The following is a 13,083-nucleotide window of genomic DNA, read 5'->3' as shown; positions in this document are numbered from 1 at the left end:
TTAAGACCTGCAACATATAATAAATAATTAGTAATAAGTACTTATAATTAATCAACACTGATTATTTATTTTGCCCAAAAATAATGTTTGTCATCACTAATTAATTTGGTTAATTTCTTAACTCAACAATATCATTTCGTATTTTCTTCTTGCTCCATTGGAGTTGGTCCACTTCTTCAAAAGATGGTTTCGGTTGCATGACATTTCCTTCTCTGGATCGATGTTCTCAAAACCAATCCTAAATTTAACCTAAAGATGCTCAATCATTTTTTTGAGTGAATACCTACTCCGGCTACTGATAATTTTTTCAATAGACTACGAGGCTCCCGAAAAAAAAAGCCCTTTTCGGCCCTTGATATTTAATTTTGTGAGACTAGTTAGCCCATCTATCAATGATCTCTCTTCAAAACATACTTATATGATATGTTAATCACTAATATATCCGCCATTTAATTTTATTAAGTAAAAAAAATTTAAAAATTACTAATATTTTTTAGTTTTACACAATAAATTTAGTTAATATATTTAACAAAGATAATAAAAAAATAAAACTAAAAACTAAACGGCCTTGACAATTATTATTAAAATACAACAACATTTCCAACAAAAAAGAATTTGTTAATCCTAATTGATTTTTAATGGATAAATCAACAGTTTAACATGACATGTAGGTTTATTTTATTAATATAGAGAAAAAATATTAACGAAGGAGCTAATCACTCTTTCAAAAATAAAGATCAGGGCCAAAAATGATATTTTTTTTTGTTGAGAACCTTTTTGTCTTTCGAAATGATTGTGAAGGGATGTTTAGGAATTTTTCTGTTTTTTGGTCAGGGACCGATCCAGTTAAACCGAAGCCCAAATGAACCAGACCAACACACCAAAAGCACTCGACCCGGACGACCCATCCCCAACAGACCCATCCTCATCCGCCTCTCCTCGCCGCTTCGACGCCATCTCATCCTCTTCTTTTCAGATGTCTTGTAACCTCCGCAGCTTGAAAGTCAATGAAAGTCTCTTGTAAAGGAGAGGGAAAAAAAAAAGCCATAGATCTTGACTGAAAAAAAAAAGTGAAAAACTCCTGAATAACGAAGTCATTGGTTCGGTTTTTGGCAAAAAAAGAAGATGAAAGAGAGAGAGATAGAGGGAGCGGCACGGCGGAGGAAGATCACCGGGAAATGGGGATACACCTGGCATCTGTGGGTGACGCTGCTGCTCCACATCGCCGCCATTGTTCTATTCACGAGAGGCTTTCTACTCACGAGAACAGAGCTTCCCTATTACAGCAACTCCTCTGACGTGTCCGAATCACAGTGCCTCTATTCTTCCTCTCACAACAACACCACCACTTCCTCTTGGACCAAACCCGCCGTTAACCGCCTCATCATCATCGTTCTCGACGCCCTCAGGTACTCTACGTATTATATAATATGTATACTAATACTCGTTTAGTTGACCTTCAATTGTGATCTATGTTGCTTACATATGAATACGATAATTGAATACGATTCATCACGATATGTAAGTGCGATACTTAATGAAGAAATGAATCACAAATTTAACAAGTTTAAGATAGTAATATTTGATGCAGATACGTATAATCGAGTAAAAGTGAACTATCTGAGCATCATACATTGTGATTAACGGTTGTCATGTTATAATTATTTGTCGCTCAGGTTTGATTTCGTTGCTCCTAGTACCTTCTTTCCAGGTATGTGTCTTACTCTTGAATCTTTAACAATTGTTGCACGTCATGATTTTTTTTTTCTTTGAATTTGTTAATCATTATTATTGTATGTTCGTTAATGTGTGATGTGATGGCAGAGTCGAAGCACTGGATGGATAAGTTGAAAGTTTTGAAGGAAGTGGTATCTAAAAGTCCAACTTCAGCTAAGATTTTCAAGGCCATTGCTGATCCTCCTACCACCAGTTTGCAGCGCTTAAAGGTTTGGTCGAATTTCAAACTGTTTTCATTTCATTATATATCACTTAACTTTGTTAACAGTTACATTTTGTTGTATGAATCACAATTCTCTCACTTGGAATGTGTAGCTTTGAGCTGACAGCTTTCTCACATTGTATTATCTTATGTTATGATAGGGCTTGACGACTGGTGGGCTTCCTACTTTTGTAGATGTTGGTAATAGTTTCGGCGCACCGGCCATTGTTGAAGATAACTTTTTAAATCAGGTTTACAAAACTTCGTATTTCAAATATTGATTTTTTATTTTTCTTTTCAAGATTGTAGCAGGTTCTACTTTTAAATTCCAGATTTTGAATAGTCCTCCAAGATAGTTTGATCTAAACTTTATCTATTAACTTAACAGTTGGTTCAAAGTGGGAAGAAAGTTGTTATGATGGGAGATGATACATGGACACAGTTGTTTCCACATCATTTTGAAAGATCATACCCATACCCTTCTTTTAATGTCAAAGATCTTGATACCGTAAGCCTTATGAAGATTGATTTTTGAGTTACTTTCTGATGCAGTCAGTACCTATTAATTTGAGTAGTGGGGGCTTCTCTCTTTTATTTTGCTCCATTTTTCAATGACTATGACATACTATTGCATATTGTCTAGGTTGACAATGGATGCATTGAACACTTATTTCCATCCCTGTATGAAGATGATTGGGACGTCCTCATTTCACATTTTCTTGGAGTGGTATGCTTTATTGTATACTAGCTAATACTCCCACTATCCATATTCTATCCCCTGTTATTCAGATTATTGTGAACCTTGTCTTGTATTGTTTCTGCCTTGGTCAGGATCATGCTGGACATATATTTGGTGTTGACTCCACTCAAATGACAGAAAAGTTGGAGCAATACAATAGCATTTTAGAAGTAAGTTTTGTACTTCCTGATTTTGACATATATTTGTGGTCTACCTGGCATAGTTCTCCGTTACTTCTCTTGTTTTTTGATTGTCCCTTGGTGTGTGACGGGGCTTTTGTGGCTTCTGTTTGCTGCTTTGATGATCCAATCATTTTTTCGTTATACTTTTTTACTACATTCCTGGGCTTATGGAACCTCTTCATGTCAGTTGCATGGTGGTGAACTGGTCATTTAGTTATCCAATATACGTGGTTTAGTCTTTTATTAAATCCCGTGTTTAGTTAATGAATGAAGTTGCCTGATTTTGTTTTAGAAAGTTATTGAAGTGCTGGAGAAGGAGTCTGGACCTGGGAGATTACATGAGAATACTCTGCTGGTGGTAATGGGTGACCATGGACAAACTTTAAATGGTGATCATGGTGGTGGAGGTGCTGAAGAGGTATATTCATTACATGTGGTATCTGTTGATTTCTTTTTTTTTTTTCTTTTTCGTGTGTGTGTGTGTTCGAACAGATTAATTTATATACTTTTCTGAAATTTTACTAAGGATATTTGCGATGATGCCTTGCAGGTGGAAACTGCAATTTTTGCTATGAGTGTTAAGAAACCTCCTTCTTCTGTACCAGTTGAATATGACACCTCTTCTTGTCAACTAGATCTGGTATTTACCCCTGCTTTTACGCATACATAATCATGCTGGTTTCTCCACCTTTTCTGCATGATTAGTACCCCTACTGTACTTGTAGAAAGCTAAAAGTCGACAACATAAAATAATTTTGAAGATCTTGAATCAAAGACCATATCTAGTTTTGGATTATGAATTTACTGTCACCCCCCAAGATTGGAAAAACTGTTTTACATTTCTGCACTTAGATCAATAATTCTTTTTATGGGATGAATTTACTATCTTGCTTTCCATATCAGGATGGGAAGAATGTCTGCGTCAGCTCTATGCAACAGGTTAGGAAAGCTATCAATTGTAATGGCATTATGAAGGCCCTATATGCAACTTAATATATTAATGCCTTTATTTATTCATATAATCTTTGCAGCTTGACTTCGCAGTAACAATGTCAGCATTGCTTGGCATACCTTTCCCTTATGGAAGGTGCAGTGTAAGCATCCTGTCTAATGCTACTATCTGCTTCTGCTGTTCATGTACTTTTTTAACCATATAAGTGAATAAGAAATTTTCATATTTCTGTCTCTTGTGACCCTAATCTTATTCTTGAATCATTTTCTCAATCTAGAAGCTTCTACTTGGAAACTTAGTTTGGCATTTTCTTATGGCCTTTTTTGTATGACATTTTTATTAATGGAAATTTATAACTATATTAAGAATTTTTTTTTTACCTTCTCTCTTCTCAGCATAGGTCAAGTCAATCCCGAACTATATGCTTTAGGAGCAGGTAGTTGGAACTTGGATGTGTCGCAACAGTTATCAGAATCAGATATCTGGATACAGAATTATGCTAATATACTGTGCATAAATTCTTGGCAGGTACATACCTTGAGTCTTCGGTTATAAATTACAGATTACCAATTCTGTTAATTTTCTGTTGTTAATGTACTTTTGGTTAAGAAATGGACTTGGTAGTGTGACCTCTAAAGTTTTGAAACTACCTCTCTTACCAACTGCTTGTGCTCTTATCTCTCCGAGATATTTGTTGTCTTCAAACTTCTGCCAAGTCTCTTATTTCTCCATCTCATTCAAGAAACTACTGTTATGGAAACGCATGGTTATATTTAGGAAAAGGATTTCCTGATGGGATTTGATAGTTGGTGCTACAATCCTGCTCAAATGTGCAGACTGATCTATGTTTTTTTCTTGAAAGAAATAAAAAACCCCAAAAAATTTACTTTCATGTATTTCCTACTTAAAATGAATTTAGTTTCTCATAGCTACATTCATGTTTTATGCTTCCAAAGTGACTTGAATTTGTTTAAGCAGCACAATCTTGGGCATTACTACTAATTTCTTCAATGTTAAATTATTGTAATTCCATAGATTATATAAGCTACTGAGAGATAGTTGTTTCAATGATGAATTCCCCATATTCAGGTGAAGAGATATATAGATGCTTACTCAGCTTCTTCAGCTGTTGGCTTTTCCAGTGATGACTTATCCCGAGTAGCAAGTGTTTATGCTCAGGCAGAGAATCATTGGTTGCATTCAACCAAAAAGCTGCGGCTTGATAAAAGGGACATTGATGCATTAGTGCCTGCACTTAAGAAGCAAATTGAGTCATACTTCAATTTTCTAAGAACAGTTGCTGAGTTAGCTCGGTCAAAATGGACCGAGTTTGATTTACGTATGATGGGAGCTGGTATTGCAATAATGTCAATATCACTTATATTTCAAGTTCTTGCCATCTTGAGGGCGAACAGTCAAGATGGTGCAACACTTGCATCATCTGGATATGCTTGGTTTTTCTCTGCCTCGGCTTTTGCATTCTTTTTACTGGGAATGCGCGCAGTCAGTTTCCTTTCAAACAGTTTCATTTGTAAGTGTGGAATTTTATCAAATGAATTTAATCCTCCAGGATTGTCATAATTCATATCTATTTATTTTGTTCACTTGAAGTTGTCAAATACAATAAGTTTTCCAGGATGTTTGTATTTCGTAGTTTAATTTTTCACTTGAACTTTGTTTTCAGTGGAGGAAGGTAAAGTGGCAAATTTTCTTTTGAGCACATCTGGGATCGTTGCATTACGCAAATCTGTTGTCAAGGGGAAACTGCTAAAAGAAGTATGTATTTTATCTCTGTCTCCTTCATTTAAAACTAAATTATATCTGAACATGAACATGCTATATATATATATATACACACCCCAAGTTTCTGATTAACTCTTGAATTCTTGAATCCATATGTATTTCTTGCAGAGTGTTGGTTTCCTTCTCTTGAGCACCTTTTGCCGATTTGGAATAGAAATTGGGCTGTCCAAGCAGGCTTCTACTTCTGCTTTCATGAAAGAGTACACTTCATGGATTCTCAATATTGCCTCTGGTTTAGCTGTATGGAACCATGCAGCTGAAGTTGTACCAATTCTAGTGCTGATTATTTTAGCATTCTGGCTATACAAGGCCACCAGTGACATCTTCTTTGGTTGGCCGAGGAAGATTGTTGTTGTGTGTACTATCTTGAGTTATATGCTGATCATAGTGCATTGGATCACTGAAAATAATAGATATATATTAGCATTTATGCCTGAAAGCATTGGAAGAATTTATATTCCAAGAATCGTATATGCTATTCTTCTGGGACAACTGTTATTATTAGTATTTGCTCAACTATTTAGGGGCAACTCTTCAGATTGCAAGACAAATTTGGTTGTAAAAACGACAGCAATGCTATCTGCATGGAGTTCAACTGTCATTCTTCTTTCTGGAAAACAAGGTCCTATGGTTGCTTTTGCGTCCATAGTTGGAGGTGCTTTTTCCTTTTATGCCATATGTTTTATCAAGTTGCTAATCTTGCTGTATAATAATTTTAGTACATTTCTGCCATTGCTTTTTCCTTTTATTTATGCTGCTAATATTTGTAATTTAGCAATTGTATTGTCATCTATGAGCGATTTTATGAGTAAACAAATCAGCATGATCATTTGTGAAGAAATGCCTGTGACTTTCCCTTCCAGGTTATTGCATTATGAGGTTGTGTGATATAGAGGATGATGCAAAGAATGGACCTCAGAGACGTCTTTCAATTGGTCCTTTTCCTGTGATGCAATGGAACCTCTTTGCCACGTGTCTCTTTTTCTGCAGTGGTCACTGGTATAATGCAACTTCAGTTGTTTCTGATTTGGAGTTATATATATATTTTTCTTCTCTTAAGGTTTTCTGTAACTATACTTCATTTGCCTTGCATCCATTTCAGGTGTGCTTTTGATGGTCTCCACTATGGTGCTGCATTTATAGGGTAAATAATAAGTCAAATTTCTGTTTTACTTTTTGAGGAGTATATATATTCTTAGATACTAGTGAAGTCAGATCTTGGAACTATCATGTCGGATTTTTAAAGGGCTTTCAAATCTTTCTGCTGTTATATATATATATATATTACTTACATGCAAATGAATAATATAGCTCTAATGGATTTTCAGGTTTGAAGAATTTATGCTTGTCCCCCAAGCAATCATTCTTACACTTGACACCTATGGCTTTTCTATCATCCTTCCAGTATTTGGACTTCCGTTTCTTGTAGCAATGAAGTATAAGGCTGATCTAGGGAAACATGTTCTTTTCACACAGTTATCTCAGGTGAGTTCCCATACCTGAGAGTCGATCCATTAGTTGATCATTCAAAGCACCACATATTCAACCGTTGATCATTCTTGTTTATATATATAGATGTATACAACATATGGGCTCATAACAGCAATTATGACGACATTTACCATATATTGTGTCACAATGCATAGGCGGCACCTGATGGTAAATGCACTTCTTGAGTCGAATATCTTTCGTCTATCATTTCTGCATATTTTGTAGCTAGCACAATATATTCGGTGCTAAATTTTTATTTATATTTGTTTGTTTTCAGGTTTGGGGTTTGTTTGCCCCAAAGTTTGTTTTCGATGTGTTTGGTCTTCTCCTTACAGATGTCTTGATTTGTTTGGCCTCACTTTACTATTTTGATCAAGGAAAGGATGCCCACAATCACAATTGAGATTATCAGGTTGTTGTATAACACACTCTGATCAGTTTATAATTTTTTAATATTTTTTTGTTAGATGCTTTTAAGTTCCCATAGGCTGTATTTTTTCTCTGTTTTTGGGTGATCTGAGTTGCGGTTAATTTCGTTTTTTCTTCCTTCTTTTTCCCCCTTCTTCATATTCTTTCCTTGGTGAACTTAGTAAAAGCATATTTTTGTGGGTAGGGTACGGGCTTGAATCTGTAGTTTCCTGATGATGCAGAGAATTTTGATGTTAACTATTATTATAACATAATGTAGTTATGAATTAAGTGGTTCTTTCACTTTTAGTGTGACGTTACTTACTCATTTTTACACTTAAAATTGTTTCAGAAAAATTTCCCCCCATGTTTTTTTACCCCCTGTTCCGGCATAGACACGTTAAAGAGGTATACCTAAAACAAACTTTATGAAATATGTTTTTTTTTTTTTTTTTGAAATATTTACATATCTATTTTATTGCTAGAATAATCTTTTCTCCTTTTTAAAAGCAGACTTCCAATATAATAGTCTCTTAATTAGTTAATTCAAGGTTGCTTACACGATGAGACAAATCTTCATCCGTGTAATACTTTGTTGTTATGTTTACATGCCGTGATGCGGTGTGTGTTGCATTAATTTGCGAGTGAATAATGTTTGAAGGGTACATCCGTACATAGAATGAACAATTTAAAATGGAATTTACTAAATGAAAAGTATCAGCAACATATTAGCAAAACCATTTAATCAAATAAACGAAATCCTTAATTCATTCATTTGAAAGGGAAGAACAAACGGAGAGGGGAAATTGAAAAAGTCCTGATTAATTAGCAGACTGTATGATGCCAATTGCTCAAGGACTAAACTTGCATCAAGTTATTATGTCCATTTCGACAAATTCTCAAATTAAAAGATGATGCAACCTGCCGAAAAAGAAAAACAAATTCCATGAAACTGTCAACTCTCTCAAAAATTAGGATCACACTTCAGCATCGGCTTGAAGATTAGACGACATACGGATGAAAGAAACTTATCTAAGTTTTATCTGTTCTCATTAGCAAACGACGGCAACTTAATTAACTTGTAATAGAAATTTACAAATTACAATGTGATACTGACAGACCAACTTTGGGTATTCCTCCACATTGTTTTGGCATGCAGGCTATGCCGCTATGGCCTCATTTTTTACAAGGCACAACAATAAATAGTATTCAATATTTCATCATTTATTAGTCACTGTTGTCCTTGTGAGTTGTCATCCTGCATGCAAGGAACTCACTGCTTGAGTGATTGTTATAAAAGCAATCTCTTCAGTGGAGGAATTAACATCATCAAGAAGCCCCTCCTTTACAATTCTCTACTGCTTTCTAGCTCGGGCCTTGCTTAGCCATGGTAAATACTGCACATCATGTTCCACACTACATTGTTTAACTTTCTTTTGGTCTGATTGAACCACTGATATTTGGATTCTGTTATCATAAATCTAATCAAATTGCAGTTGGGCGAAGCATTTGATTTTAATTAGTCATAAAAGAGTTCATTATTCCATTTTGTTGCTTGGCTAATTCTAATAATTGAGAAATCATCTTGCACAAAAATAGTCAAAGTATCTATTTAACATGTTATCTTAGGTGCATGCAAAATAATGGTTTAAAAATAATGACTCTGAACGGCTATAGTGTTTAAATGCTATATTGTTTTCTCTTAAGAAACAATTTGCTGAAATGGTTTTGTATCAAAATGCACATATATAGGATTCAAAAGATGAGTCTAGCTTGAAAGATGCTGAGTACCAAGTTGCGAAGGTTCGAAGAAAAGGAGGATATAGAGCAGCTTATTTTGTCTTTGGTAGGTAAACTATGTCCTATAAGAAAAGTTGTTATGCCAAACTGGCAATTTTCTTATTAGTATGTTAAGACTAACTAATGAGTCCAATTTGTTGGTTCTTATTACTGCAGTAATGATGTTGCTAGATAACGTAGGGTTTGTGGCAAACATGGTTAGTTTGGTTTTGTATTTTGGGTCAGTCATGTATTTCAACATCCCTGGCTCTGCAACAACCACAACAAACTTGTTGGGCACTGCTTTCTTGATCCCCATCCTTGGAGGATTCATCTCTGATACCTTTCTTAATCGCCTCAACACTTGCATCCTCTTCGGCTTTATTGAGTTGTTGGTAAAGTACAAACAAACTCGAGCTATTTAAATAAAAGAATTTAATTTTGATGAACTACCGTTATGTTTGCAACTTGAAAATTGACTTCTTGTGGATTGACCTGGCTCCGTTGTCACTAATTTATATGAATAAGTGTAACACCATAAATGTAGAGTGAGGGATTGCAGACCATAACTAAATTTGATGCGAGTTAGAGGGACTTGAGTCTTAAAACTTTACAAACAAAGTCGGTGATTTGTAATATGGAAAATTCTTTTAAAGAGAAACGGTAATGTTTAACTAACTGCCTTATTATCTGCGAGTATTTATTTATTGTCTCAAATCTATACCTGCCAATACCTTACGATACTCTTTTTGCTTCTTTTTCCCTTTTTTTTAATGATAATTCTCTGTTGTATTTAATATAAAATACTAAAAAGATTATGTAGATTGTAAATATAATTAAAGTCACCACATTATAAATTTTAAACAATTTTTAAAGAAGTTTAAATTCATGTGATTGTGATAGACCGTTGAAGTTAGGGTTCAAAGTGTATATAACTATATATCATTCCTATTATATAGTATTGATTTTATGCGTTATTACGGGTAGATGGGGCGGTATGAACACTACCCATACCTACCCCATATCTGATATAGAAATGTTTGGTAACCAAAGAAAATTAGTCAAAAACAATCATAACTTACTTTATTTAGCATGAATGATAAATACTGATCATCAGATATTTATCCATACCTGCCTAAAACCCAGTTAACAGTCTCCATTTGGAGCCGTACAAATCGGGTCGGTTCAAGTTGCGATACCTAACTATTGAAGTTATTAATCCCACTTACTGAATGTTTGGCTTGGGGGTAAAAGTATAGTAAAAAATTTTATAGATAAATTTGATATATTAAATTTTACAGAGTTTTTCAGTGAAAATTTCCTTACTTTATTGTTATGGTTGTCCTCTAATGTAGGTGCTTTTGAATTATATTATAGGGATACGTTTTACTTGTGATTCAATCCCATGACACAAAACTTCAGCCATCACCATGTGGGGAAAAGGGTTGTGTACATGGCAGAAAAGCTGTGCTCTTCTACGCTTCAATATACTTGTTTGCAGTTGGTGCTGGTGGAATAAGAGGGTGTGTACCTGCCCTCGGAGCTGATCAATTTGATAACAATGATCCAAAAGAACGCAAGAAACTAGCAAGCTTCTTCAATTGGTTCTTGTTCTTCATCACAATAGGTGCTAGCATTGGAGTCACGGCTGTGGTTTATGTGAGCACTGAAATTGACTGGTACAAAGGTTTCATCATATCATTGGCGTGTTCTGCCGGAGGCCTTTTCGTCATTGCCGTGGGAAAGCCTTTCTATCGTACCCGAGTGTCCGGAGATAGCCCATTGTTGAGTGTTCTACAGGTTCTGATCTTCATTTCCCTCCCTTTATTTTCCGTTCAATTGTTTCTTGCTAAGCAAGTTATTCAATACTGATACTTGTTAATTCAAGATCAATGTTCTTGCAGGTTCTGTTCGTCACAGTAAAGAATTTAGGGACTAAACTACCTCAAAATTCTGATCAATTGCATGAAATACAAAGTGATGAGTCCAATTTGATGAAAAAACTGATCCCTCATACTGATCAATTCGGGTTAATATTTATAATAATGTTTCAACTACTCTTTGTTAAAAGCATGAAACTACTATAATCCATAATTTGATTTTCTACACTATGATAGGATTCTAGACAAAGCAGCGGTTCTACGAGAAGGCAAAGAACCAAAGAAATGGGAAGTTTGCACTGTGACACAAGTGGAAGAAACAAAGATCCTCATAAGAATGATGCCTATTCTTTTTAGTACCATAATCATGAACACATGTTTGGCACAACTTCAAACCTTCTCAATCCAACAAGGAGTTAGAATGAATCCACACATCGGCCGATACACCATCCCGCCTGCTTCAATCCCCGTAATCCCTCTAGTATTCATGACTGCCTTAATTCCGGTTTACGAATTCGCTTTTGTGCCACTTGTTCGCAAGATAACAGGCCACCCCAACGGAATTACAGAACTGCAACGCGTTGGGGTCGGCCTTGTCCTATCCGCGATCTCAATGGCCATAGCTGGCATCATAGAAGTTAAAAGAAAGGATGAGTTCAAAAACCACAACCATGTTATAAGCCTCTTCTGGCTCTCCTTCCATTATGCAATTTTCGGCGTAGCCGATATGTTCACATTGGTAGGATTGTTGGAGTTTTTCTACAGGGAAGCACCCGAAGGAATGCGCTCGCTCTCTACTTCATTCTCGTTTCTTTCGCTGTCCATTGGTTACTTCTTGAGCACGGTATTTGTAGAAATCATAAACTCGGTTACAAGGAGGGTCACAAAGAGCAAGATAGGGTGGTTAGAAGGGGATGACTTTAACCAAATCCATGTTGAATTGTTCTATTGGTTCTTAGCCGTATTAAGCATGATTAACTTTGGCGTATACCTTTTATGTGCAAAATGGTACAAGTACCAAAATGCTGTTCCATTTGAAAGTGAATTGGTGTCTAGGAATGATGCAGCTCTTAGAAATGATGAAATAGAGGACACTCCAAAATGAGGAACAAAGAAGAGAAAGCTCTTAGTTGTAAGATTTTTTACTACGAACATTCACAACCATTTGTTTAGTTTTGTAACCCTACGTAACCATATAAATGTAGGTGAAAAAATTTCGATGCAATTATCTTCGTGTGAAAATGATAGGGAAGAATTAATCGATGACAATTTACTCGAACATATTAAATCATTCGAAAATTTTCAGCTATCATCTTACATGAAAATAACTGTATATAAGTAGTCACGATAAAAATAATAAATATAACAGATTATAAATGTATCTCAAGAATATGTAAAACTTTTTTTTTGTTGTTCTTGAAGAATATGTAGAACTTAATTCCTAATGGTGGCCACCTCCATTAATTATTGTCCTTTGTCAATGATGATTAACACATGGTCCATTTATTTATTTATGTATTTTTTTGAAAGGAAATTGTAATCAATAATTATGTAGCTTGTAATAGAGATAATGATTATTCATGCATTGAGGTTCTGGTCCCATATTGATTTGAGAGAACGATCGAGTGAGAGATCTCATGCCACTATTCAATTAAAACCATTGAGCATGGGGAGATCTAGTAAAGGATGATATAATTATAATGTATTCTTGGGGGACCTAGTACCAATTCCACCATTCATGGTGATGTCTCATTTTATATTCCACTTGATATTTTGATATTTCATAAAAAAAATGGTAGGGAAAGTAAAAGTTTGTATAGAACAAAATATTACTTTTCTTTTTATCCCATAATGATCCAGATGGCTTTAGAGGTTATAAATTATTTGAAGAATGTTATATATACCACCTT

The 13,083-nt window shown here is 35.1% G+C and overlaps 2 protein-coding genes across 2 annotated transcripts; both read left to right on the top strand.

The window, feature by feature from the left end:
* Positions 1-855: 855 nt before the first annotated feature.
* Positions 856-7,817, top strand: LOC112722722 (GPI ethanolamine phosphate transferase 3). The gene is made up of 20 exons (XM_025773851.3): positions 856-1,409; positions 1,677-1,711; positions 1,825-1,946; positions 2,101-2,190; positions 2,328-2,447; positions 2,583-2,666; positions 2,771-2,848; positions 3,153-3,278; positions 3,411-3,500; positions 3,764-3,799; positions 3,892-3,947; positions 4,208-4,340; positions 4,902-5,343; positions 5,497-5,588; positions 5,724-6,270; positions 6,479-6,614; positions 6,718-6,759; positions 6,944-7,100; positions 7,191-7,274; positions 7,384-7,817. The coding sequence occupies exons 1-20, from the start codon at positions 1,126-1,128 to the stop codon at positions 7,507-7,509; spliced, it is 2,880 nt and encodes a 959-aa protein (XP_025629636.1). The 5' UTR covers positions 856-1,125; the 3' UTR covers positions 7,510-7,817.
* On the top strand, positions 7,384-12,398 carry LOC112722723 (protein NRT1/ PTR FAMILY 4.5). Its single transcript, XM_025773854.3, has 7 exons — positions 7,384-7,518; positions 8,674-8,904; positions 9,267-9,360; positions 9,471-9,688; positions 10,671-11,093; positions 11,198-11,322; positions 11,411-12,398. Exons 2-7 carry the CDS (start codon positions 8,902-8,904, stop codon positions 12,276-12,278), a joined length of 1,731 nt encoding a protein of 576 aa, XP_025629639.1. The 5' UTR covers positions 7,384-7,518; positions 8,674-8,901; the 3' UTR covers positions 12,279-12,398.
* The last annotated feature ends 685 nt before the right edge of the window (positions 12,399-13,083 follow it).

This window comes from Arachis hypogaea, chromosome 11, assembly GCF_003086295.3.
Source record: "Arachis hypogaea cultivar Tifrunner chromosome 11, arahy.Tifrunner.gnm2.J5K5, whole genome shotgun sequence".
NCBI lineage: Eukaryota > Viridiplantae > Streptophyta > Magnoliopsida > Fabales > Fabaceae > Arachis > Arachis hypogaea.
This window is presented reverse-complemented; position numbering and strand designations above follow the sequence as displayed.

Bases quoted from the DNA above. Each gene is read 5' to 3' on its own strand.
- LOC112722722 (XM_025773851.3), top strand. From the start codon at position 1,126: ATGAAAGAGAGAGAGATAGAGGGAGCGGCACGGCGGAGGAAGATCACC. The intron at 2,191-2,327 runs GTTTACAAAACT...TTAACTTAACAG, and splicing joins AAGATAACTTTTTAAATCAG to TTGGTTCAAAGTGGGAAGAA. The intron at 3,279-3,410 runs GTATATTCATTA...GATGCCTTGCAG, and splicing joins GTGGTGGAGGTGCTGAAGAG to GTGGAAACTGCAATTTTTGC.
- LOC112722723 (XM_025773854.3), top strand. The intron at 9,361-9,470 runs GTAGGTAAACTA...TTATTACTGCAG, and splicing joins AGCAGCTTATTTTGTCTTTG to TAATGATGTTGCTAGATAAC. The intron at 11,323-11,410 runs GTTAATATTTAT...ACACTATGATAG, and splicing joins CCTCATACTGATCAATTCGG to GATTCTAGACAAAGCAGCGG.